At 34.5% G+C, this 24,541-nt stretch overlaps 1 protein-coding gene across 10 annotated transcripts; it reads left to right on the top strand.

The window, feature by feature from the left end:
- Positions 1-5,106: 5,106 nt before the first annotated feature.
- Positions 5,107-23,280, top strand: LOC126709424 (uncharacterized). 10 transcript variants are annotated; one of them, XM_050409663.1, is made up of 12 exons: positions 5,107-5,287; positions 5,823-5,919; positions 8,238-8,317; positions 10,414-10,614; positions 10,837-10,959; positions 11,180-11,217; positions 11,292-11,421; positions 13,148-18,469; positions 19,806-19,961; positions 20,162-20,263; positions 20,342-20,484; positions 22,616-23,280. In XM_050409663.1, exons 3-12 carry the CDS (start codon positions 8,240-8,242, stop codon positions 22,896-22,898), a joined length of 6,576 nt encoding a protein of 2,191 aa, XP_050265620.1. In that variant the 5' UTR covers positions 5,107-5,287; positions 5,823-5,919; positions 8,238-8,239; the 3' UTR covers positions 22,899-23,280. The 10 variants fall into 10 exon arrangements, 8 of the variants coding, with proteins under 8 accessions (XP_050265620.1, XP_050265616.1, XP_050265618.1 ...); XM_050409659.1 differs by having other exon boundaries at positions 8,215-8,317; XM_050409661.1 differs by having other exon boundaries at positions 8,170-8,317.
- The last annotated feature ends 1,261 nt before the right edge of the window (positions 23,281-24,541 follow it).

Here is a 24,541-nt window from a genome sequence, read left to right as displayed (position 1 = left end):
TCTAACCAAGCCCATGCGTGATGCGTCGCCTTAAACTTGTGTGTGTTAAGCCTTCTGACCAAAAAGCAAGCCTGGACCATTCTATAGGTTTGTACTTTTTTCTTAGTTCTTACTCCTGGACCATCTTTTGTGTTGAGCTTGTATGTATGTTTTTTAGTTTCTTTCTATTTAAGTATCTGCAAGTTTATCTGTGAGGACCACGGAAAATTCCTTCTTCTTCTTCTTTTTTCAAAAAATATTGCTAAAATTGCACAATAATCTGATGATTCTGAATTCCAAATGTCTTTGATATTCTATTTCCTAATAAGTGTGTTTTTAAATCTTATTTTTATTGATGAAGCTTTTGTTCATTGCCTTTTTGCATTGTAGTACTAGACAGGACTCGATTCGAACACATTTAGTTTTAGACACATATCCACATTGTAGCGTATTCAGTACCCAAAAAAAATAATTGACACAAGCTGTATCCATTTTTATTAGTTTATTTTGCTTAAAGAACCTTGGATAAAAAGAAAGAAGTGAGATTTAAAAAAAAAAGTATTATAAGCTGGCTTAAAAAATAATCAAGCTCACCTAAACCAACCGACATAAAATAATATGCAGTTAATAATGGTGACTAAAAGTTATATAATTTTCCTCTGATTTTAAGGAGACTGTGTCGTGTGACGGTGTGAGTGTAAAATATATCATTGTATAAATTTATGAAGTTCTTTTCTGGAATGTCTATGACAGTGACATACGAATTGTAGAACAGGGAGTGGTCATTTTCTAAACCATAAAAGATTTAAATCTCTCAAATTTATTACGAAAATCACTGATTTTAAAACTTGTTAAATAAGGAAAAAATTAATGTCTTTCTACCTTTTTGTCCTCTACTCTCGCTCTCACTCTCTATATACTTTTTTTTTTTTTTGATAGACTCTCTGTATACTTCACCCTGTATATACTATATACTGTTTCTTTTTTTTGTTGAGAAACGAGGTGTATATGCCTAAGTTGTTTAATTGTACGGTTTTTGACCATATGGAAATTGAACAATACGTACAAGCATCTTTCCCTAACATTATTACATATTTAAGATTGTGACCTGAATTAAAAATAAATAGAGAGAGAGAGAGAGAGAGAGAGCCTTTTTTTTTTTTTTTTTTTGGTGAAGTGGAGAGCTTTGTTATTATTATAGATAATTTAATAGTTCACAGACAGGTGGCCCCAAGATAGTTTGAAACCTCAGGTAACAATTTTAAGTTGGACCTTTTTTATTTAATATATATTAAAAGAAATCATTTTTCTTGTTATTTAATATGCATCCTCTCAAAATATGCAAAATTATTAATTATTGTGCACTCTTGGCGTAATTGCCACTACAGGGACAAATTTTTATGGGGTGAGATGCATGGGATAGGGAGAGGACAAGAGTTGGGGTTTAAGTCTCTATGAGAAAACTTTACTCACATATACTTATATTATCCATAACTAGCATGTAATCTATACAAATGCATAGATGCATTTAAAAGTAAGCACAATTTTTATTATAAATATAAATAATTAGTTAAATTATTAAAAAAATAGCATGTAACACATGCATACGTATAGATACATTTAAATGTAAATACAATTTTTATCATAAATATAAATAATTAGTTAAATTATTAAAAAATAGCATGTAACACATGCGTACGTATGGATACATTTAAATTTAAACACAATTTTTATCATAAAATATAAATAATTAGTCAAATTATTTATTAAAAAAAAGATAAATGTAATTAGTCACATATTAAAATTCTTACCTAACTTTAATACTGCTTATGGTAATTTTTTTTTTCTAATTTTTAATAAGATAGAACGTGTGGTGATCTTTGTTGTGTGGTGATTTTTATTGAGTATATGTGATTGGTTTTTTTCTTTTTAATTTTTTAAAATTTTATAGTTTATTAATATTAGATTTTTAGTATTTTGCACTCATTGACTCACTTGGCACAAAGATTAAAAAAACTTAAGTGGATGCATGAACAAACTTAAGTAGATAATTATTGTGTAGTTCCCACATAAATTTAAATACATGGCACAAAATTGAATTCTAATTTCAAATTTTAATTGAACTTTCTCTGAGTTTTGTCTATTAATATATATATATATATATGACATTTCTAGTGTAGACTTATAATTAAAAAATATTAACAAATAAAAGCAACACTATCTACAAGTCTACAACATAAATGATAATATGACAGAATAATTTTTTTTTTTAAAGCGAATAAAGTAATTTACTTTATCAAAAGAACTAAAACTTCATTTAACAACATAATCACCTAATAATCTCAATTGCCAATATTTTAGAGGTCTTCTTGAAGAGAGAGAGAAAGAGATTATTTGGTGTGTAGTCATGTGAGAGGTTTGATGACTATTGTTGACAATCTATTGTGTGGAAAAGAAAAGTATGAAAAATTGAAATTTTCTGTCCTTATGGGAAATTAACGGTTAATGATAATTTAATACACTCATGTAATTTTATTTTTGTTAATCGAGTTATGACTTTAAATGAGTTGGATTTCTATTATCACACAAATTTTGGGTCCTCTTGAAGTGAGGGAACTCACCAAATTTGGGCTTATTTTCTATTGGGCAAAAATAGAAAAGCAATACATCTTTCCTCCGCTCCTTTAAAAATTATGTGATTACGTATCACTTGAGGTGAATGTTGAAATTAAATTATGTGATTATGTCAAGTTCTCAACTTCTACCCAAGGTTTTCAGACTCGGACCGTTCATTAAACCGTAAAATGGAGAGGTTTAAGGTTTTTAAAGTCGAACCGTGATGACGTCATAATTAATTTAAACCTAAATATAGATATTAAATTTATAAAACTAGCAAAATTAACAATATATCTATATATGTGAGGGAAATTTAATGATTTTCAAGCATATATTTAATAATTAAATAAGAAAGTTAATAAAATAAAATAATAACCATGAAAACATTAAAATTTATGATTAATTTTTGAAGTGAAGTTGAATATCTTTGAAGGATTTTAGTTATAATTTTTTTTTATTCCTTGTAAGAGATGGATAATTTAATTAAGTAGAATAAAATTTTGTTAAGTTATTTAAAAAAAAAAATTGCTAAGGGGTTGGACTGCACGGTTCTCATCGGTTCGTATGGTCCAACCCCGGTTTTAGGGGTTCACGGAATTAACAAAAAATCCGGTTATTTAGGCTTAAAAAACCGGTTTTCATCCCCATTTTCACGGTCCGACCTCCTGGTAGACGTAATACAACGTTTTTAGTAATTAAGATTTAAAATTCAATCACCTACTGTGATGCCAAATTCAAATGCCAATGAATTGATAAATGAGGAGACTATGCATGATTGAAGAGTGCAATAGTTGAGGAAAATTTTTTGGTCTGAAGAAGCAGAGATTATTAAATAGATCCCTTTCAGTTGGAGGAAGCCTAAGGATAAGCTGATCTGGGTAAGCACAAAAGATGGCTGTTACATAGTATGCACAATTTTTTTTTTTTTTTTTTTTTGAGAAGAATATGTTAAGAACTTAACTTTATAATATAAATGTTGCCTCTACAAATCACGTTGCAAATCAATTAGGTAAGCATTAGAAAGTGGAAAGGGAAAAGGGAGACGTGTAGAAATATTTAATAAGGAGAGAGATAATAAGGATGATATTAATTAGACAAGTATTTAATGAGGTAAAAAATGATGATGTTTTCTTTTTGACTGTTAGATCTTTTGAAAATCTATAACTTAAAAAATGTGTAACCCTTGTGCAGTTATGTCTGGTGTAACTCTAAGTAATGTTACACCACTTAAAATTTTTTAATTGGATATGAATTTTGACAAATCCATCATTAGATTACATTATCTTCGTATATTCTTCATACTTGCAAATTTTCATGGTGATCAAAGATTAATAGCCACATCATCAATTAGATGTTTAAATTCAAATTTTTGTAGTTTAAAATAATACATAAAAGATGAATTTATGGATTGAATAGTAAATAACATCCAATTGACATGAAAATTGGCAAGAATGTTAAAAACATATAAAACATGTCATTCAACGGTGAGATTTTCAAAATATGAATTTTATAATAAGTTATTGAGTGGTATAACATTATTTAGAGTTACATCAGGTATAACTTGAATCCAATTATATATATATATATGAATGCCTTTGTCATGGTTGGTTCAACTGGGAACTTGACCCTTAACTGGTCTGATAAAAATCAATAATTCAACTAAAAGAAAGTCAGTTCAACGAGTTAAAATCAATAACTGGACATTTTTTTCCCATTATTTGATTGGTCTTATTTTTAAAACATGGTCCCATTAAAAATAAGAGAATGTGCTCACCAATTAAACTACAAGAGAGTACTAATGTGAAAAATATATAAATAAATGAGTTTTTTTTTATCTGTTACTAGTAAATTTGACACAAAATAATAAATGATTCGGTTACTATATTAACAATTTATTTTAAAAAAGTTTTTATAAAAAAAAATTGTCAAAACAGTTAATCACTTTTTAATAATTTTTTTTAAAAAAATGGTTTATTAATATACACAAATTAGTAAAACTCAATAATAAATTGTGATGAAGCTATAATTGAGCTATTGGTCCAACATGTTCAATGATAAGCCGACCGTAAAACAAGGGAAACCAACCCACAACCAAGCAACACACTTTTTGTGTATTGTCAAAAGAGCAAACCAACCAGTCTTCCAAAATGAGTCAAAAACTCAAACCAAAACCTTCAGTAAAAAAAAAAGAAAAAGAGTTCAACCCAAACCCAGTAATAAAAGAAGAAAGTGAACCCCACACATCTATCCACCTGATCACCACGAATATAAATACTACGTACAATCAATAATAAGAAACTCATTAAAAGAATTTAAAAGAAAAGACGGTATTAATTAATAAAGACAGCAATGAACACAGGCTTTGGCGGGTTTATGAGGTTGATATTTCAGCTAAACTCCAAGCTCCACTTCACCTTATTAATGGCGATTACCCTTTACTCCTTACTTTTATTAACCACTTATTTACGCCATCTCTCTTTCTCTCTCCATTTTTTTTTTCCTTACAAGAATACCCAACAAGACAAAACCAAAACAAACTCACACGTACACAAACACAAACACAAAACACAGCCTCAAAAATCTCAGATAGAGAGAGAAAGAAAGAAAGAAAGAGTCTCCAGAAGTCAGAACCTTCTCTGAAAAGATTCCCTGCTGTTTCTTCCACCTTAAGCACTTACAGATCTCTACCTAGGTACCTAACAGTACCACTCACTACACCACATTATTTTACATTTTCAATCCCACTCTAATAATAAAAAAATAAAACATCATTATCATTTTGAAAATTTTTGGTGATTTTTTTTAATTATTTATTTTATAAATGTCAACATTTCATTGATACTTACTGGGGTCTTTCTCTCTCTCTCTCACTGTTCATTATTGTGCATTGTTTTGGCTTTTTCTGCATTCTGTAATTTTAAGGTGTGAACGTGTCAAATCTGGTTTAAATCTTTCCTTGACGTCTTGTTGAAGAACAAAATAGGAGCTGTAGGCTTTTTTAGCTTTCAGATTACACTTTCTGAGAGTACATTTTCTCTCTTTCTTTTTCCAAATTTAGCTCAGCATTTGGTTTTGATTCCCTCCCCCTTCTACTGTGTCACTCTTTTTGGCATTGTTTCAACCTTTCTAAATTTTTTTCCTTTCCTTTTTTTTTTTCCCTCCCCTCCTAAGGTTAAAAAAAGAAAAAGAAAAGAAGAAGAAGAAGCTGAATTTACTGTGTTTTACAGGGACTTGGATCCGTGAATCTTTGTTGTTTTCAAGTGGGCATTTGGGATTGTATCTGGGTTTAACGTTTTGGGAAAGTTCTGTCACTGGTCGAATAAGGTAAATGCTGAAATTAACTTTTGTTTCCTTTTCTAGATTGGTTTTTTTTTTTTAGTTCAGTTATTTAGTTCTTGGGTTCTGTTTGGTTGCTGGGAAAATGGAGGAAAGTGATGGGATAGAAAATCAAAATGGTGAGGTCAACTCAGCTAGACCACTTGTTGGTAGTAGGTCCAGTTGAGTGGACAATCTACATTTTGTGATTTTTAAGGGATTACTCTCAAGGTTTTAGAGTTATAATTCATTCTTTTAAACATACATTTTTCTCAGCATCCAAACGGTGCTATTAGTGCTTTGTGATGTAAACCTTGGATTGACAAAGTTTCTTAACATATTTTTTATTTGTGGTTTTTGATGCTAGTCTAATCCTCATAATTTTCTATCTCTGTCTAGCCCATGGAGTTTTAAGATCACAATGCTAAAGCATTTTTCTTAATTTTTTTTATTTAAAAAATTACAATCTGAATGTAAAATTTCATGTACATTACACAATTGTAATTGAACTTGTTTATTAGTATGAATAAATCAATACATATTAGAGCTGGTTAATTAGTGTGTGATTAACTAATTGTCTCTAAATGAAAGTGGCCTAAACAACAAATTGATGAATTATTAATTCTAATTTGAATTTTGGAAGGGAGAATTCCATGGCATATAGAATTTCGACTTTCTATTTAGATCAGAGTATTTCTAGTTTAGATACATCAGAATATTAACCCCGAATTCAGTATATATTGGAAAATGATTTTCTATTCCTCTGAATTATTCTCTGAGATGTGATTGTACTAGTTTTGATACTGCTATGTTCCGAATGATCAATTTTCCTGTGTAATTGGTCTAAATTCTGTTGTGGGTCTCAAATTCTTTGTAGAACCCACCCTTTAGTATGTTTTACCACTGCTCAAGGACAACTGAATCTTTAATTTTACAAAGCTTGAGGATTTAAGAAATGAGATAATTTCTCATTGGTGCATTAATCACTCTCCTCTAACATGTCCAAACCATCTCAAGCGTCTCTCCCTCATATTTTCATCAATAGGTGCCACCCCTATCTTTAAGTGAATTTCCTCATTTCAAATCTTAACTTTCCTTACATTTCCACTTATCCATGTTAACATTTTTATTTTAGTTACAACAATCATTTTATGAATATGTTGCTTCTCAACAACCCAACATCATGTACCATGGAGCATAGTTGGTCCTATAACAGTCTTATAAAACTTTCCCTTTAACTTAATAGGTATTCTATGATCACACAATACTCTTGATTCGCTTCTCCACTTCATCCACCTTGTTCTTATCGTATGATTCACATCCTCTTTAATCTCTTAATTTTTGTGAATTAGTGATCCAAGATATTGACAATTCTCGCTCTTTGGTATCTCTTGAGCTTCAAGTCTTACAATTCCTTCATCTTTGTTTGTACTTTTACTAAAGTTACGTTTCATATACTCTGTTTAGTCCTATTTTGTGTACTCTATTTTAGTCCTACTTGACCAAAAGCCTTTAGAATTTAAAGTGTCGTACTAAATTTCTAACTTGATATTAACTCCACGTCTAGTTTCATCCACTAAAACTATCTCATTTGCAAAAAACATACACCAAGTGATTTCCTCTTGAATCAATTTAGCGAGCTCATCCATCACTAATGGCTAGAGATATGGACTTAATGTTCATTGTTGATACAAACCAATGATGATAGAAAACTCGCTTGTAATGCCTCAACTTATTCTCACACTAGCTACAATTCCGTCATACACATCCTTAATCAACTTAATATGCTTTCAAAATGCAAATACATTGTTTAATTTCTTTGGTTAGATTAATTTATTTTATGATATTCCTTCTTGTCAAGCTTTGGAGATTATCACTTTCTTTCCTATCTACAAAAGGTGTTAAGCTTGCTTCTAAAAAAAAAAGAAAGTATTTTCAGAAAATTGATGGCTCTTTGACATACAGCTGCTGATTCTAGTCTTTCAAGAAGATCTTAGTGATCATTAAACTAGTTCGAGGCATTTTTACCCTTGTAAAAGTTGTGGTTTCCCTGCACAATGGAAAAATCTTCCTTTTCTATGCATTTATTAAAGTAAATTCATAAGCTTACATGAGAACAAAAAAATTGTTGCAAGAATATTTGTATTTGTCATCCAGCAGACAGGAATTTTCATCTTTTGCAGATCTTCTTTGCTTTTAATGTATTGTCATCATTTCATTTATTTGTAGAAATAATCCAACTGTATCATGTTGATTTAGAATAAATGGGAGGAGTATAATTAAGAGGAACTCTGATATATGCAGCCGATGATCAATTAATTTTCCAGTAATGTCGAGGATTTCAAAGTGGAAGCTTGAGAAGACAAAAGTAAAAGTGGTCTTCCGGCTACAATTCCACGCTACACATGTAAGTTTTCCCTTGACATTGTTGAAATTTGAGCAACTGCAAGACATTGTCATAATCTTACTTTTTCAATTTCTTTCCTGATTCCCTTCTTGATTTCCTTGGAGTTGGAGATGTATTGTATGCTTCTGGTTGAGTTAATGTTATACATTAGAATTTCATCATTTAAATACTTCAACAGACAGGCACAATGACACATACAATCACCAACAAACAAAGAGATGAAAGTTACAGGTTATAAGTTGAATCAGAAAACCCTGAGGCTGTTTATCGAGCAAATGAGCTCAGATACAAATTATGTAATTGTTGTAAGATGGTGATCTAGCTTATAGTTCTCATACTCCATAGAAAATAGAGGTTGTTTTCCTCCTTTTCACTCTTTCTCTGCCAGCTGACGGCTGTTTATTGAGTGCATGTAGGAAACTTCAATAATTTGTTTATTGAGTTTGTGGCTAGTGATTTGCAGTTCAGATTTTCTGGACTTACAAATGGAGGATGTGTGACTAGAATTTCTTTCTAATTTAGTTTTATTTAATTTTGGAAATAAAGATACTATATTTTATTTTAAAAATAATTAATTAGTTAGGTTATTAGTATTTTATTATTTTCCTAGAGTCTAGGTTATTTTTGTAATTCAATGATTGGAATATCTCAAATCAATTAGAATTAGGACTTCCTAAGTCAACCAGAATTTGATCAAGTCATAGCCTACATAAGCCTAATATTGTACAATTTGTACTCCTATGGAGACAGTTTACAAGCTTGCTGTTTGATTGATTTATAAAATTTCACTTGGGATTTTCCACTGGTCTGGTGTTGACTGCAGCCAACTCTAAGTGCTCACTCTTAGGTTTTCTATCTTGCTTGGTACCAGCTCTAAGCAACCCATAGGTGCTGAATTCTAGGTGATTTTTATTGTTTATGTTCTTTAATTTTCATGTTGCATCAAGTTTTGGTTTTGACTTGTATCACTCACAACCACCCCTCCCCCTCTCCCTCCAAAAAAAAAAAAAAAAACAAGAAAAAACAAAAACAAAGAAGCAAACCACATTAGAAAAAAAAAAAGGAAGGAAAATCAAATGCAAAATGGCTGGCAGTCTTCAACAATTGAGGAATTTTCTATGTGTCAACGGCTTGACAAATTTGATTTTGGATAAGGGTGAGAAATTTGATGTTTGAACAGATACCTGCACTTGAAATTTGTCACCTGTGTTTGGTTTCATGCCTTTTTGGAAGTCAGAACTCATTCTGACGTAAATTAGACTAGTGTCATCATCCTGGTTGTGATATTGAGCACATTAGCTTTGTAACAGTCTCATCATAGGACTATTCTGTACTGAAGAACATTGTAAATTTCTTAAATATTTAAAAACCGAAAAAATTTAAAATTTGAATGCAGTTGCAAGACAAAGTTTTCTGAAAAGTGAAAACCATAGCCATGCAATGATCAGCGGCCATTTTATGTACTGCACAAAACCAAATATATCAATGACAAGTAGATAGTTTGAGTTACATAACTTGAGTTGGCATATAATTGTTTGTTGAGTGCACGTGTATCTTCCAGATTACTGAGGTATGTTGTGAAAAATCTCTTATCTAAAAATTCAGATTTCATAAAAGTAAGGTATTACACTCATTAATCATTATGCAACATAAAGGAATCAGGGTACTTTTTTTTTTTTTTTTCCATTATTTATTTTATTTTATTTATAAATTTGTTACACCGAAATAATAATATATAAAGGAATCAAACATGTCACCATGCAATGTTTGGTGGCATTGTGTTGTGTGGCTTGTGCCCTTTTTGAGAACTAGGTTGATGGGTGTGGGAAGGCCTAAAGCTTCTGTTCTTGCCTTTTATTCTGTCTTTGGCATTGAAAGAAGTATCATAATTTGTGAATGAAGCTCAAATTGTTGTTGAGAATATTTAGGTGACTTAAGATTGGCACAAAGTTCTTTTAGATGTTAATATTTATCTTGTTGTGATAGTGGGGCTACACTTCTTCTACTATGTATGCTGATTATGTGAATTTTTTTTTTATCCATCTGATTGTTATAATATATTCATTGAATGTTATATTTCCCTCTCAATGATCTAGATTCCACAAACTGGATGGGATAAGCTGTTTATATCTTTCATACCTGCTGATTCTGGAAAGGCCACAGCAAAGACAACCAAATCAAATGTGAGAAATGGGACATGCAAATGGGCAGATCCTATTTACGAAACTACCAGACTTCTTCAAGACGTCAAAACAAAACAATATGATGAGAAACTCTATAAACTTGTAGTGGCAATGGTAATATTCCTCCTATATTCTTACCTTAAATGATATTTTCTGTTATGTAATCATAGTTTGAATTATATATGTTACCCTTATTTTTCTATTTATTATCTTTCTCTTCTTCTTCCTTACCTATTTTTTAAAATCTTCAATTTTTGATAATTACGATGGCTGTGCACATAGTCTTGTTGCAACTGAGATTGACACTATATTTGGCGTAAATCTCATTGACATCAGGGTTCTTCACGTTCCAGCATCCTTGGGGAGGCTGACATCAACCTTGCTGATTATGCTGATGCCTTAAAGCCTTCTGATGTTGCACTGTCTCTTAATGGATGTGACTCTGGAGCTACCTTACATGTGAGGATTTCTGAATTTTATGTTTCCTCTTACATAATGCTATCTTGGGCAAAGAATTTCATTGATTCTCTGCCTGCCAGGTTATACAAGAATGACAAGTAGTATGTTTCCATGTAGCTTCTAATAACATTGTCTTACTCTAGCTTATTGCTGCAGTATTTCCCTTAGAGATGTAGTGTTTTCCCTCATAATGTTATAATGGTTTTGTTATTCAATGCAGGTCACTGTACAGCTGCTAACTTCTAAAACTGGCTTCAGGTACTGCAATTAGACATGTATCATTAATGCTTTAGCTAGTTTCAATCCATTCATTTCTATGTGCTTGCTTTCAGAGAGTTTGAGCAACAGAGGGAACAGAGAGAGAGGGGTCTGGAGACAACTTCTGACCAAAATAGTCATTATGAATCTGCTGGTAGAAAAGTATCGTCTTCTGCAGAGACTCTCAACGATCAGATGGATAAGGTTTGATCATTTTCTTGTTGCTTTGTGTTTTCCACATTTAGTCTATTCATAAACCATTGTTTTGTGCAATAATAGCCTGAGCTATGCTGGCAGCTAGAACAATAATTATAAAACTCTTTTTAAAATTATCAATGCTTTTAAGGTGTTTCAGACATGTATCTAGGAATTCTTTTGTCTGACATGAATAAAATTACAGTCAAGGTGTTCCATGCTTCTATAGAAAAAACAAAAAAGAAGAAGAAGAAGCAGTTGAGGTTCTTTGTTTGTTGTGGTTCTATAATTGCAAAACATCTAATATAATTCCACACTAAAACAAGCTCACCCTCAAACTAACTTGATAAAAAAATAAACCATTATTTATTTCACTTGAAAAAAAATCCATTTCCTCTAAACCATATCCATCAATTTTGAAACTGTTTTCCAAATTTTGAAGCAATAGTGCCAAACTTCTTAGGTAACGTGGTTGTACAAGTTCATTAGTTGTTTGGCCTACAATTTGCTGCTATTTCCACTGTTCCAGTGTCTCATATGCTTATTTATTTACTAAAAAAAAAAATTCCTAGAAATATGTAGGAAGGATACAGGCCTTGTTAAACCAAAGAAGGGGGGTGGGGGCTCCAAATTGCTAGAATAGAGAAGCATAAGCAACAAGAAGAAGCAGGAAGTAGGAGAAGCAAAAAACTACCGACACCCAGAACCCCCAAAGAATTTTCAACTGGGTGCTCCTGTCCAGGCAATGATGCCTGCATGGTCAAGTTATGATCTAGAAGAATGCAGCAATCTAACAGATAGTAAATCCCTTTAAATTTTAGACAATAGAAACTCATCTGTGAAACCACTCTCAGTCTCACTCTCTAGTTTCTGATTTGCAATCAGGGATGGAACTTTGTGAATGGAAAGATAAAAGGTAAATTTTGGAACTTACAAGTTTCAGTCTCCCCAAAATACTTTTATCAGAAACTTATCCTTGCAAGGTCATGCCACCAGTTGACTTTAGTAAATGAGAAGATGTTCTTGGAGAAAGTTGAGCATTGAAATCAATTATGCAGAATTGCAGATAGAAGTATTCCAAAGAGTGTTTATTCCTACCATCACCTAAAGCAGCCCGAAAACCCTATTCTTCACCACCTAAGGGTTCTTGGAATCACCACCAAGTAGATACATAAATTTCTCACAAGAAGAAATTTTTATTTAATAATAGTCTGAGTTAAAAAACACTACCTGGAGCCTTTTTATAGAGCTTCCAAGAATAAGAGCTCATGTCCCACAAAACTCTCAACTAAAGATAATCTAAAAACTTATCCCCATCTAAAAAAGATATGAAATCTAATTCCTATCTGAACTAAAAATAAATAAAATAAAAATGAAAATATGAAATAAACCAATCCCATAAGATGTGTCTGCACCACTGTCCATCCCACAATTGCAAGGTCACTGCTCCTAGTGAAATTAGGTTATCTTAAAGTGATTAGGCCATTCAGTGTTGAAGTGATCATCACCTATGTTGTCTTGGTTGTCATAGATTGATGAACACGTAATTGAACATATTTCTCCCTCTAACACAAGCTCCTAAGTATGGGTAGGGATTTCATAATGGTATATCATAATCGCATATCTCTTTTTGAAGGCACCAACTAGAAGATTAGACAAGTTACTGACAAAATTAAGAGTGTCCTGCAATTTCTTTATGATTGACAAGTGTGTTCTCTTCTTTGATTTTTCATAGATTAATGCAAGAGTTAGATTTAAAAAAGAACCTAAAGATCTCCCTTCACTTGAAGAAGAGGTGGGGCTGAATGAAGAGTACGCGGACTCAGCTGTTGGGTTTGATGGCTCATCCAATACTTCAGAAAGTTTATATGCTGAGAAGCATGAGGTGTCCAGCATACACGAGATTGACAGCCTTAAGAGTACAGTTTCAGGTGATCTAGGTGGACTCTCCTTAAGTCAAAGTCCTCAGCCAGGGAAAGGGGATCCTTCTGATAATAGGTTTTTGGCTCAAGGGACTAGTGACTGGGTTCATGGCTGGAGTTCTGACTATTCTGCAGATAATGACTTGGCAATTGCTTACGAAGAGAATAGTAGACTGAGAGCGAGCTTGGAAGCAGCTGAGTCTTCTATTCTTGAGCTTAAGCTGGAGGTAAGCTCTTTACAAAGTCATGCTGATGAAATAGGTGTTGAAGCGCAAAACTTTTCCCAGCAACTTGCTGCTGAGATTGCTTCAGGAGAAGAGCTGGCAAACGAAGTTTCTTTTCTACATTCAGAGTGTTCAAAGTTCAAAGATGATCTTGAAAAGCTAAAAAATTCCAAATTAAACCCTCCATATACCAGCAGAGAATCTATTGAGACAGACCAGGGGCACTTAATTCAGGAGATACAGCTCAGATGGTTAAAGGGGGTTTTATTAGTGGAGGATAAGATAACAGAGCTTCAAACCAAGGCGTGCTTTGGATTCCAGGAAGAAGACTTAAGATTCCTGCATTCAGACTTAGAGGCATTGCTTGGTATACTGCGGGATCTAAAACAAGGAAATGTACAGACAATTTCAGGGCTCAATTTGACAAGTGTAAAGGAGATCAAAGAAATGAATTTACATAGAAGTGAGCTAGTTGTACCAAGAACTGGGTTTGATGCAGATTTGTATGAACCAGAAGGCTTGCTTCATTGTCTTAAAATTCCTAGCCTGGTGTCTAACGAATCTGATTCTGTTGATACGAATGTATTGAAGGGAAAATTGTTTGAAGTTCTAAGGGAGTTAAATGAGTCAAAAGCTGAACGGGAAAGCCTTGCTAGGAAAATGGACCAGATGGAGTGTTACTATGAAGCTCTCGTTCAGGAACTTGAGGAAACTCAAAGACAGATGATGGGAGAGTTGCAAAGTCTTAGAAATGAGCATTCTACCTGCATTTACACAATTTCATCCACTAAGGTGGAGATGGACACGATGCACCATGACATGAATGAGAAGCTAATAAGACTTGCAGAAGACAAGCATGATTTGGAATCTCACAACAAGGAGCTTGAAAGAAGAGCTATTACTGCAGAAGCAGCACTCAAGAGGGCACGCTTGAATTATTCCATTGCTGTGAACCAGTTACAGAAGGACCTTGAACTACTTTCTTTCCAGGTTCTGTCTATGTTTGAGACTAATGAGAACCTTGTCAGGCAAGCTTTTGCAGATTCTCCGGAACCAATCTTTCAAGGGAGCCCAGAGATGGTGCAGAACCGGAAATTGGGCTCGGAGGAGTTTGTTTCTGCCAAACTCTTGCATTGTCAGCATAACCGTACAGGGGTAAAGAAACAGAACGTGGGTGGAGATGCTCTTTTAGAGGACTTGAAAAGATCACTTTGCTTGCAGGAAGGGCTTTATCAAAAGTTTGAAGAAGAAGTCTGTGAAATGCATTTGGTGAATGTATACTTGGATGTTTTTTCAAAATCGTTACAGGAGAGTTTGGTTGAGGTAAGTTCTGAATTTAGACTCATGAAAGAGAAAATGGAAGAACTTACCCAGCAGCTGGAGCTTTCAACTGAGTCCAAGGAGTTATTGATGTTTAGGCTGCAGGCTGCTATGGATGATGTTCATTCCCTTAATGATTACAAGGCCACTTGCATTGCAAAATGCAATGATTTGGCACTGCACAACCAAATTTTAGAATCAACTTTACAAAATGTTACCCATGAAAATCATCTTCTCAATCAGAAGATTACTGAATGGGAAGCCTTGATGACAGAATACAGAAGTTATGAGAAAAAGTATGAGGTGTGCACTGCAGAAAAATTGGTGTTGGAAAATTTGTTAAAAAAAAAAACCCAAGAAAATGGCAATCTCCAAAATGACATTTCTGTTTTTCAGGAAGAGTTGAAAGAAGTCAGATTTGAATTTAATGAGCTGACTTCTGAGAAGGAGAATCAACAGAATACTATCAACTTTCTGCAAGAGAAGTTGTGGAATCTGATGGCATCCTATGACAAAAAGTATGGGGGAATGTCTCTCTGGAGTGAATCTTTCTGTCAGGATTTGGAGTCAAAGGACTTAACAGGTGTTGTGCTGCAATTAGAAGAGTTTCATCATAATGCACTCAAAAGGATTCTCCAACTCATGGAAGAGAATAAAGGTCTACTGAATGAAAGAGATTTGGTTCAAGTGTCCTTAAGAACAGCAGAATCAGATAATTTGATCATGAAACAGAAGTTTGAACATGATATACGGGCTGCAGTGGATAAATTAGATGTGTCGAACTCCCTTCTGCAAAAGTTTCAATTAGAAATTGAGGCTACTGCTAACAGACTCAAGGTTAGCTCTGAAGCTGATGAAAGATATGCACGGCAGCACACAGAACTTTTATCTGATCTAGATCATATGGAAGCAGAGCTGCAGAAACTTACTTCTAAAAACAAGGATCTTGCTCAAGAAATCTTGGCTTTAGAGACTGTAACTGACGACCTTGGAAGGTGTAAGTTGAGCATAGCAGCATTACAGGAAGAAAAAGATACTTTGATAGTTTCTTTACAGGGTAAAAATGATGAATCTGCCAAGCTTGCATTAGAGCTTAGTAATTTGAAAGGAAGTTGGCAATCTCTGCATGATGAGTTGCATATTGAGAGAAGTTCCGGGGATAAATTAGAGAGTACAGTCTTTGAACTTAATTCCCAATTAGATGAAAAGCAATGCCAATTGATACATTTTGATCAGCAGAAAGCTGAGCTGGTTTGTCTCAAGCAAATGGTGTCAGATCTAGAATTTGAAAAAAGAAGAGTAGGCCATCTTTTGTTGAAAACAGAGGAATGCCTTAAAAACGTTCAGGAAGAATGCTCTTCTCTGGAAAATCAGCTGTCTGAAATGCATGAATTTTCGATAGATGTAGCTGTTAGAGACATTTTCACAAAAACTCAGTATGAAGCCTGGATAGAAGATCTACTCCAGCAACTCGCTGAGCTTCACAAGAAGCATCTTAATGATGAGGCGGTACATGATCGTTGTCTTGCAAGTGAAGCCCATTACAATGAAGAGAATGCTAGATTGTTGACGAGCCTTGACTCCTTAAAGTCTGAGCTAGGAGCCTCTATTGCTGAGAACAGGGTACTACTTGATAAAATCAGCGTCATAACTTATAAGCTTGAGGAATACAAGAATAGGGCTGAAAATGTGGAGGCCACTTTGAAAGGGGAGAAAGGTCGGCATGCTCTTGAGGTTGAAAGTCTGGAGCAGAAGTTAGTGAGTTCTGAAGAAAAGGTTGATAACCTGATGTTTGCCAAGGAGGAACTGGAAGTCAAATACAAAGAAGAGAATGCTAGATTGTTGACAAGCCTTGACTCATTAAAGTCTGAGCTAGAAGCCTCTACTGCTGAGAACAGGGTACTACTTGATAAAATCAGTGTCATAACTTTTGAGCTTGAGGAAGACAAGAATAGGGCTGAAAATGTGGAGGCCACTTTGAAAGGGGAGAAAGGTCAGCATGCTCTTGAGGTTGAAAGTCTGGAGCAGAAGTTAGTGAATTCTGAAGAAAAGGTTGATAACCTGATGTTCGCCAAGGAGGAACTAGAAGTCAAATACAAAGAAGAGAATGCTAGATTGTTGACAAGCCTTGACTCGTTAAAGTCTGAGCTAGAAGCCTCTACTGCTGAGAACAGGGTACTACTTGATAAAATCAGCGTCATAACTTATGAGCTTGAGGAATACAAGAACAGGGCTGAAAATGTGGAGGCCACTTTGAAAGGGGAGAAAGGTCAGCATGCTCTTGAGGTTGAAAGTCTGGAGCAGAAGTTCGTGAATTCTGAAGAAAAGGTTGATAACCTGATGTTCGCCAAGGAGGAACTAGAAGTCAAATGCAAAGAAGAGAATGCTAGATTGTTGACAAGCCTTGACTCCTTAAAGTCTGAGCTGGAAGCTTCTACTGCTGAGAACAGGGTACTTCTTGATAAAATCAGTGTTGTAACTTATGAGCTTGAGGAATACAAGATTAGGGCTGAAAATGTGGAGGCCACGTTGAAAGGGGAGAAAGGTTGGCATGCTCTTGAGGTTGAAAGACTGGAGCACAAGTTAGTGGATTCTGAAGAAAAGGTTGATAACCTGATGTTCTCCAAGGAGGAACTAGAAGTCAAATCTATTTTACTTAAGGCCAAGGTAGATGAACAGCATGCTCATATAACCTTGCTGGAAGGATATAATGATGAACTGATAATGCTGCAGAAGAAATGTAGTGAGCTTAGCCAGAGGCTTGCCGAACAGGTTTTGAGGACAGAAGAGTTTAAGAACTTGTCCATCCATTTGAAAGAGCTTAAAGACAAGGCTGATGCTGAGTGTCTCCAGGTTCGTGAGAAAAGAGAACCTGAAGGACCACCAGTTGGTATGCAAGAGTCATTGAGAATTGCATTTATCAAAGAACAGTATGAGACCAAGCTGCAAGAATTGAAACACCACCTTTCTATCTCCAAAAAACATAGTGATGAAATGCTGTGGAAATTACAAGACGCAATCAATGAAGTTGAGAATAAGAAGAAATCTGAGGCTTCTCACTTAAAAAGAAATGAAGAGCTGGGATTAAGGATCTTGGAATTGGAAGCTGAGTTGCAGTCTGCACTTTCTGAAAAGCGTGAACTAATGAACGCCTGTGACCTGATGAAGGCTGAAAAGGAGTGCTCATTTATAAGCCTTGAATGCTGTAAGGAAGAAAAGCAAGAGCTTGAAGCGTTTTTGCAAAAATGCAATGATGAAAAATCTAAAATTGCAGAAGAGCTTACCTTGATGAAAGATTTACTAGAAAGTTCTGCATCCCATATTAATGTTCAGAAGGAAGGCTCTGGTGGATTACTCAATGTGGATTGCACGCCTGATGAGCCAGTTGGAAAGCTTCACCAGAAAAATTCGATTTTGGGCATTCCAAACAATGGAAGAATAAGTATAGATGTGGCTCCCAGGAATAGTCCAACTGAGGAACCGTTTTGTAAGCTCTCAGACAAAGATAATTCAATGAATTGTGAGGAAGCAGAATATGCACGTACAATTCCAGCTAATGAAACTGACCTCATGAATGTGCACCCGATGCAGGTATTTCTTTCTTCTTTTAATTTTGTGTGTGTTGGAATCACCCTTTCCAGATTAATTATTATACTTCATTGTTATCTTTATAACTCAATCAAATAGATATTATAGATTATGTGTTGGTTTATATAGCTTATTTTCATTGGATTATTTTGTTTAAAAAATAAGCTGGGTAAAAAGTACAATTGTACCTAAAAAAGGCAAGGCTTTAAAAAATTGTACATAAGAAAATGAGCACTTTTAAGTCCAAAAAAAAAAAAAAGAAAAAAAAAGAGAGAAGCTAAACCAACATATATGGCATACATCATCCTGATATTTAATTCTCCACCTTTTGGCCTTCAGCAGAGAATGTTTTTAGAGCATAATGGAATCTTGTAACTTGTCAGGTCTTTTATTTGTTTATTTATTTTTATTGGCAAGTTACATTTGCACCTGGTGGGTCTTGAACCCGCAACCTTACCCTCCATCTTGCTTTTATAAGGGAAAGAGGTGCCAATTGAGTTAGAGCTCATAGGCAACTTGTCATGTCTTTTATACTGGTATAAACATCATGTAGTGGATATGCAAATATAATCACAGTTAAAAATAAAAAGAAGAAAAAATGAGCAAATTTATGCTCGGCTTTCCTCCTATTTGGTTGGAGTTCATGCTTGGGTTGCTTTTGCTGAAGGGTAATTAAAGTTGAACTATAATTTTTGCTGTTTTGGTTACTGAGGTCAGACAAGGATTTGGTTATCTCTAGAGACCTTGAAAGGATTTTTAGTTGCTTGTGCTTTATATGTTCCTAAAGGAGTGGAATTGTTGAACTTAGCAGTCAATGGCAATTGGGCAAAAATAATTCCTTACATAATAAGCGATTTTTCCTCATAGAGTCTCATGTCCGGATATCCATAGATTAGGCAACTCTAGAGACATCTTTGCATAAATATGTGAGCATTTTGGAAAAAATTTCTGTGTCACTAAATGCCTTCTTAGCTCTAGGGATTTGATTAAATGAAACTCAGCAGCTTGGAAAGTTCATGTTATAAATCAATATGTAAATTACTTTTCTGAGGAAGATGACTGTAAGTTGATATGATTTTTCCATCTTCAATGGTTGGCATTTTATTTCTCTCCTGTTGCTTTAATCTACAGTTTCTCTGTGATGTATTAAGACTTGCTTGTCATGAATTAGGTTGTAGTTTTGTGCATTACTTAAAAAATTATGTTCGTTAGCTTCAAATTAGATGTGCATGTATGTGTGAAGAAAAGATTGTTTACTGTTCATCCATTGTGTCTATTCTTTCATATGACAGATTGAAAACTTGCTCTCTAACAAGTTACATGAATAATCATTTATCAGGATATTCTTCTATCTGGGGGTGGAAATTGTATTCAAAGTCTTGCACTTATAAATCAAGAAGACTTGCTGCATCCTGACACAAATCATTTGGCTCTTACCAATGATCACTTTAAAGCTCAGAATCTGAAGAATAGCATGGACCACTTGAATAAGGAGGTATACATTTTGTGTAATGTGAAGGAAAATGATGCCTCTATATCACTTGTCGCATGTTCTTGGATGGCATGGTGAAACATATATAACATTTATTTCGTCCTTTATAGCTGCTAGGTCCAGACATTAAATTTGCTAACTGTAGTTTTCTGCTAAGGATATTGTCTGATACAGTCTTTCTAATTGTAGTTTTCTGCTTGCAGTTGGAAAGAATGAAACATGAGAATACAATTTTTCCCCAAGATGATAATGATTTTTTGTCAAAATTTCCAGGTTTACAAAGAGAACTAATGCAATTACGTAAGGTAAATGAATTTGCAGCCTTTACCATTTTACAACATGCTAGTGCCCTATTCTAGACACTTATTTCTACTTTTCCCCAGGCAAATGAAGAGTTGGGAAGCATATACCCATTATACAATGAATTTTCATCTGGTGGTAATGCATTGGAAAGAGTGCTTGCATTAGAAATTGAGCTTGCTGAAGCACTACAGGAAAAGAAGAAATCAAGCATCCATTTTCAGAGGTACGTTATCCCTTACATACCTGGCTAACTGACTACCTGTTTGCATTGTTGGGAGCACACATTGTTTGGGGCTCTCAAAATTTATATTCTTTTTTGCTTTTCTTTCCGATATTGAGGTCTTTTACCTTGCCTTGCCACACTTCAAATCTTAAGTACTAGCAAGTGCTCAAAACCAGTATTGTAGGAGGCTTATCACTTCAAAAAGTTTGATGTGCCACCTAACTTAAAATGCTTATGCCTATGCCACAAACTATTAGGTTCATAATTCATGCTAGAGATGTGTGTACTTGTGTCATTCTATTCTAATGAAATTTGTTCTTGATATTCATTTTATTTTCCCTACTGGTCTAGAGATATGATGATTCAATCATTATGTGCTACTTATTCATACGTATAGTCCTTCCAACTAAAGGAATAATAATGTTCACTCTTCATCCATTATATGGAATAATGTATTTCCCGGATCTGGTGGTGTTTTGGCACTGCCTCTTTCAGTGCTCTTTTCTGCCAGGCGTTATTGCTAGTTGCCGTTAATGGTCCTGGTATTGCTTCTTGTGTGCAAAATTATACCAATTCAAATTTTAAAGGAATCCTGATAAATTACCACTTGATTCCAAAAACTTATGCTATTTAGAAAGGGTAAATTTACTGCTTGATCCCCAAAGTCGAAATTGTTTATAAAGGACAAATTTAATAATTTAATCATTATTCTAACATTTCTCTTCATGATGACCCAGATTCCCCTTTAATAAGTGGGGCTTAACACATGGATTTTTAAAATTTTAAATTGGAGGTAGAGTGGAGATAGGATTTGAACCCATAACCACCTACTTTGATTTTGATACCATGATTAACTACCACTTGATCCCAAAAGCTTAAGGTGCTAAAAAATGGTAAATTTAATCATTTAGCCATTAGTCTAACAAATCCTACATGGGTTGAGTTGGGACTTGATATGGGTTTATGTACTTGTTGGCCCTCTCTACCCACTAGCGTAAGCTTTTGCTTTGGATGCTCTAATATGGTTCCAGTTTGTTCGTCTTGTTTCAGTTTCAGTTGGGCCATCAGGTGTGTTTGTCTCAGTTTTGGTTACTGTTGGGTGTGGATGTGAGGTTGGGTGTAAAGGAATCCCACATTAGTTGGGTTTGGGACTTGATAAGTTTATGTACTAGTTTGGAGTTTGGACTATCCACCTACTCTTAAATTTTGGGTTGTCTCGATCACTTTCCCATGATATCCCATTTTGCCATGTTATGCCTTCTTTTTTTTCTTCTATTTGCTTGCATAGTAGCATGATTTTCTAGATTTTTCATTCTTTCTTTGATTGGTATCATGTTCTCTTGAATTGGGCCCCTTCAAAACCTGGAGGGTATCTCATTCATGCTTGCTGGCTTTAAGGCCTCCTGTGATCAGGCCAGGGACAAGTAAATCTTAAAGGATATATCACTACTTAGTGATGTATGGTGGCATTCTGGTACATGGCAGATATGAGTATTTGCTGCTGGATCCACCCAGTGCACATTCTCTTTTGGGTCAAACAAGTTGCCAGCTGGCCAGACAGCCAGGTGATCCTTAGATCTGGTGTAGCAATCAATCTGGTATTCTATTGGGATCCTTGCCTAGGATTTATATATATATGTATATATATATATATACCAACTATTGTGATAATTTATTGGTCACAAAAGCATACGTATGAGACAATGCATACACATTTGCATTCTTGATTTTTTCCTTTTTGACATTTTTTAGAAAACTTTGTTATGGTGTAGTTAGTCATAGATCTATCATTTAGGATACAGTTTGGTCTACAACTACAACTCTTACATGTACTGTTTACTTTAGTAGCCTGGGATTAATTCTTCCAAATTGATGATCCACATTCGCCACCCTCCATTTCTGCTGAGTTCTTTCTGCAGATACACTGCACTTTACAGCCCACCTTGAAATGAATGCTTACTGCTTTGATGTTTCTTCAGCCTGCAATACTGCCTAAAATAACACAACTAAAACCAGAAATTTCGGAATACAATGTTGTTATAGCCTGACAATGGATTCATCTTTTTTTTTTTTGGCCGCATCAAAAGATTCATCTAATTAGTTAACGTGATATTCTCCTCCTGTGATCCAGCTCTTTCTTGAGACAACACAGCGATGAGGAAGCAATATTCCATAGCTTTAGAGCTATCAATGAGCTAATAAAAGACATGTTGGAGCTTAAGGAAAGGTACACAGGTGTAGAGACTGAGCTAAAAGATATGCATGACCGTTACTCTCAATTAAGCCTTCAATTTGCCGAGGTTGAAGGAGAGAGACAGAAACTCATGATGACTCTTAAAAGTGTTAGGGCATCCAAGAAGGCCCCACTCTTCAACCGCTCATCATCCGCCTCCCTTGATGACGATCCCTCATAGCAACACAAGTGACTATTGATGTCTTCCTTGTTTGCATGGTCCCAGAAACCATCCCGTACCGAGCTAAGAAGTTAATGCCCCCATGGATAGATAGACAGTCAACATTCATGAACTCGGGAGCTACTGCAATGGTCAACCATTTACGAGCTTGGTATAGGATGTCAAAAGCTAAGTAGCAGGTACTTTGTGTAAATAATACTGTGTTTTCCAGCCATTTCATAGGTTACTTGCTAGTATAAAAAATATAGATCCCTGTAAACATCTTGGCTTTGTTTTAATTTTGGCCTTGCCTAGCTACTGCAATTTATTCTGCTGTATAGTAAATCAAAAAGTTTTTGACTCAAAATAATTCTATTTAAATATTCAGAAGAATTACAAGGAATATATTTGTCCACTCCTCCCACCCCCCCCCTTTTTTTCTTCTTATTTCTTTCCACCTTTCCTTTTCTTGTTGCTGGAAATGCACCATTGCATTCTGATGACGTTATTTTTCTATTTTCGGCTAATAAGAACATCCTCTGGTTTTGAATTTTGATTTTTGCTGGATGTTGGACATTGTACCCTATATTGGTAGTGATGAGGGTAGGATGCTTATTGTGCAGAGTATCTTGCCAATTTAATGAACTCCACTTAAGTTGAAAAGTGGTAAAACAACTAAGTACTCCTTTGTTTCATTTTCTTTTTGGGGGATAAGTTACACATGCACTCTTAAGAGTCTTGAACACATGACCTCATATTCCACCCAGTACTAATAGGGAGAGATGTTATTTGTGCTAGAGTTCATTGGCTGTGTGTTGTTTGATCTAAAAGAAGTTGAGAAACCGAACCAACTTCTGAAAATTGGGTTGCACAAGCTCTATCGTGAGTGGCCCAAAAGACAGTTGTAATCGTTGTTTCTTGTTTGTATCAAAACTGACCTAATTGACCAAACTTGGTTTGAAGAGTTTGAACAGGATCCCTCTCCCCTTACATCAAAGAGACTCCAACCAAATTGATTTGGTTAATAGTAGTACAAATTTGAAATTCCATTTATCAATAGTTGCAATCATGGGGAGGGGGTGTGAGTGTATGGAGATTTGGAAAATTATTAGGTGCTGCCATTTGATATATATATATATATAAATTAAAAAAATTAAAAAAAGAGAAAGAAAGAAAAAAAAAGACATCCATATTTATATAATATCTAAAAGCTGAAGCATAACATTTATTGTTACTGTGCCCTAGTTGGGCCACAACAGTATAGCCATTCAGTCCATTTCAGTCAATTCGGTCCAATTTGGTCCATTTCAGTTTACTTCGGTCGATTTAATCCAATTCGGTCTAATTTGGTTCTTTTCGGTCCATTTTACTCAACTCAGTCCATTTCAGTCCATTTTGGTTAACTTCGGTCCATTCGATCCAATTCGGTCCATGTCAATCCATTCGGTCCACTGCAATCCATTCGGCCAATTTCAGTCCATTTTTGACTAATTGGACCTTAAATTGATTCTTTTTGTATGTTGCCTTTTTTTGGGCTTAAGAATCCATTTTCTTTCTTAATTTTGGGGTTAAAAAGTATGATGTATTTTTTTTTGGGGCCAACCTCTTTAGTTTTGGGCTAAAAAACAAAAATGTAATAGACATTAGGGGCCCATTTAGTATGT

The sequence above is a fragment of the Quercus robur genome, chromosome 12, assembly GCF_932294415.1.
Source record: "Quercus robur chromosome 12, dhQueRobu3.1, whole genome shotgun sequence".
NCBI lineage: Eukaryota > Viridiplantae > Streptophyta > Magnoliopsida > Fagales > Fagaceae > Quercus > Quercus robur.
This window is presented reverse-complemented; position numbering and strand designations above follow the sequence as displayed.

Bases quoted from the DNA above. Each gene is read 5' to 3' on its own strand.
- LOC126709424 (XM_050409663.1), top strand. From the start codon at position 8,240: ATGTCGAGGATTTCAAAGTGGAAGCTTGAGAAGACAAAAGTAAAAGTG. The intron at 19,962-20,161 runs GTATACATTTTG...TTCTGCTTGCAG, and splicing joins TGGACCACTTGAATAAGGAG to TTGGAAAGAATGAAACATGA. The intron at 20,485-22,615 runs GTACGTTATCCC...CCTGTGATCCAG, and splicing joins TCAAGCATCCATTTTCAGAG to CTCTTTCTTGAGACAACACA.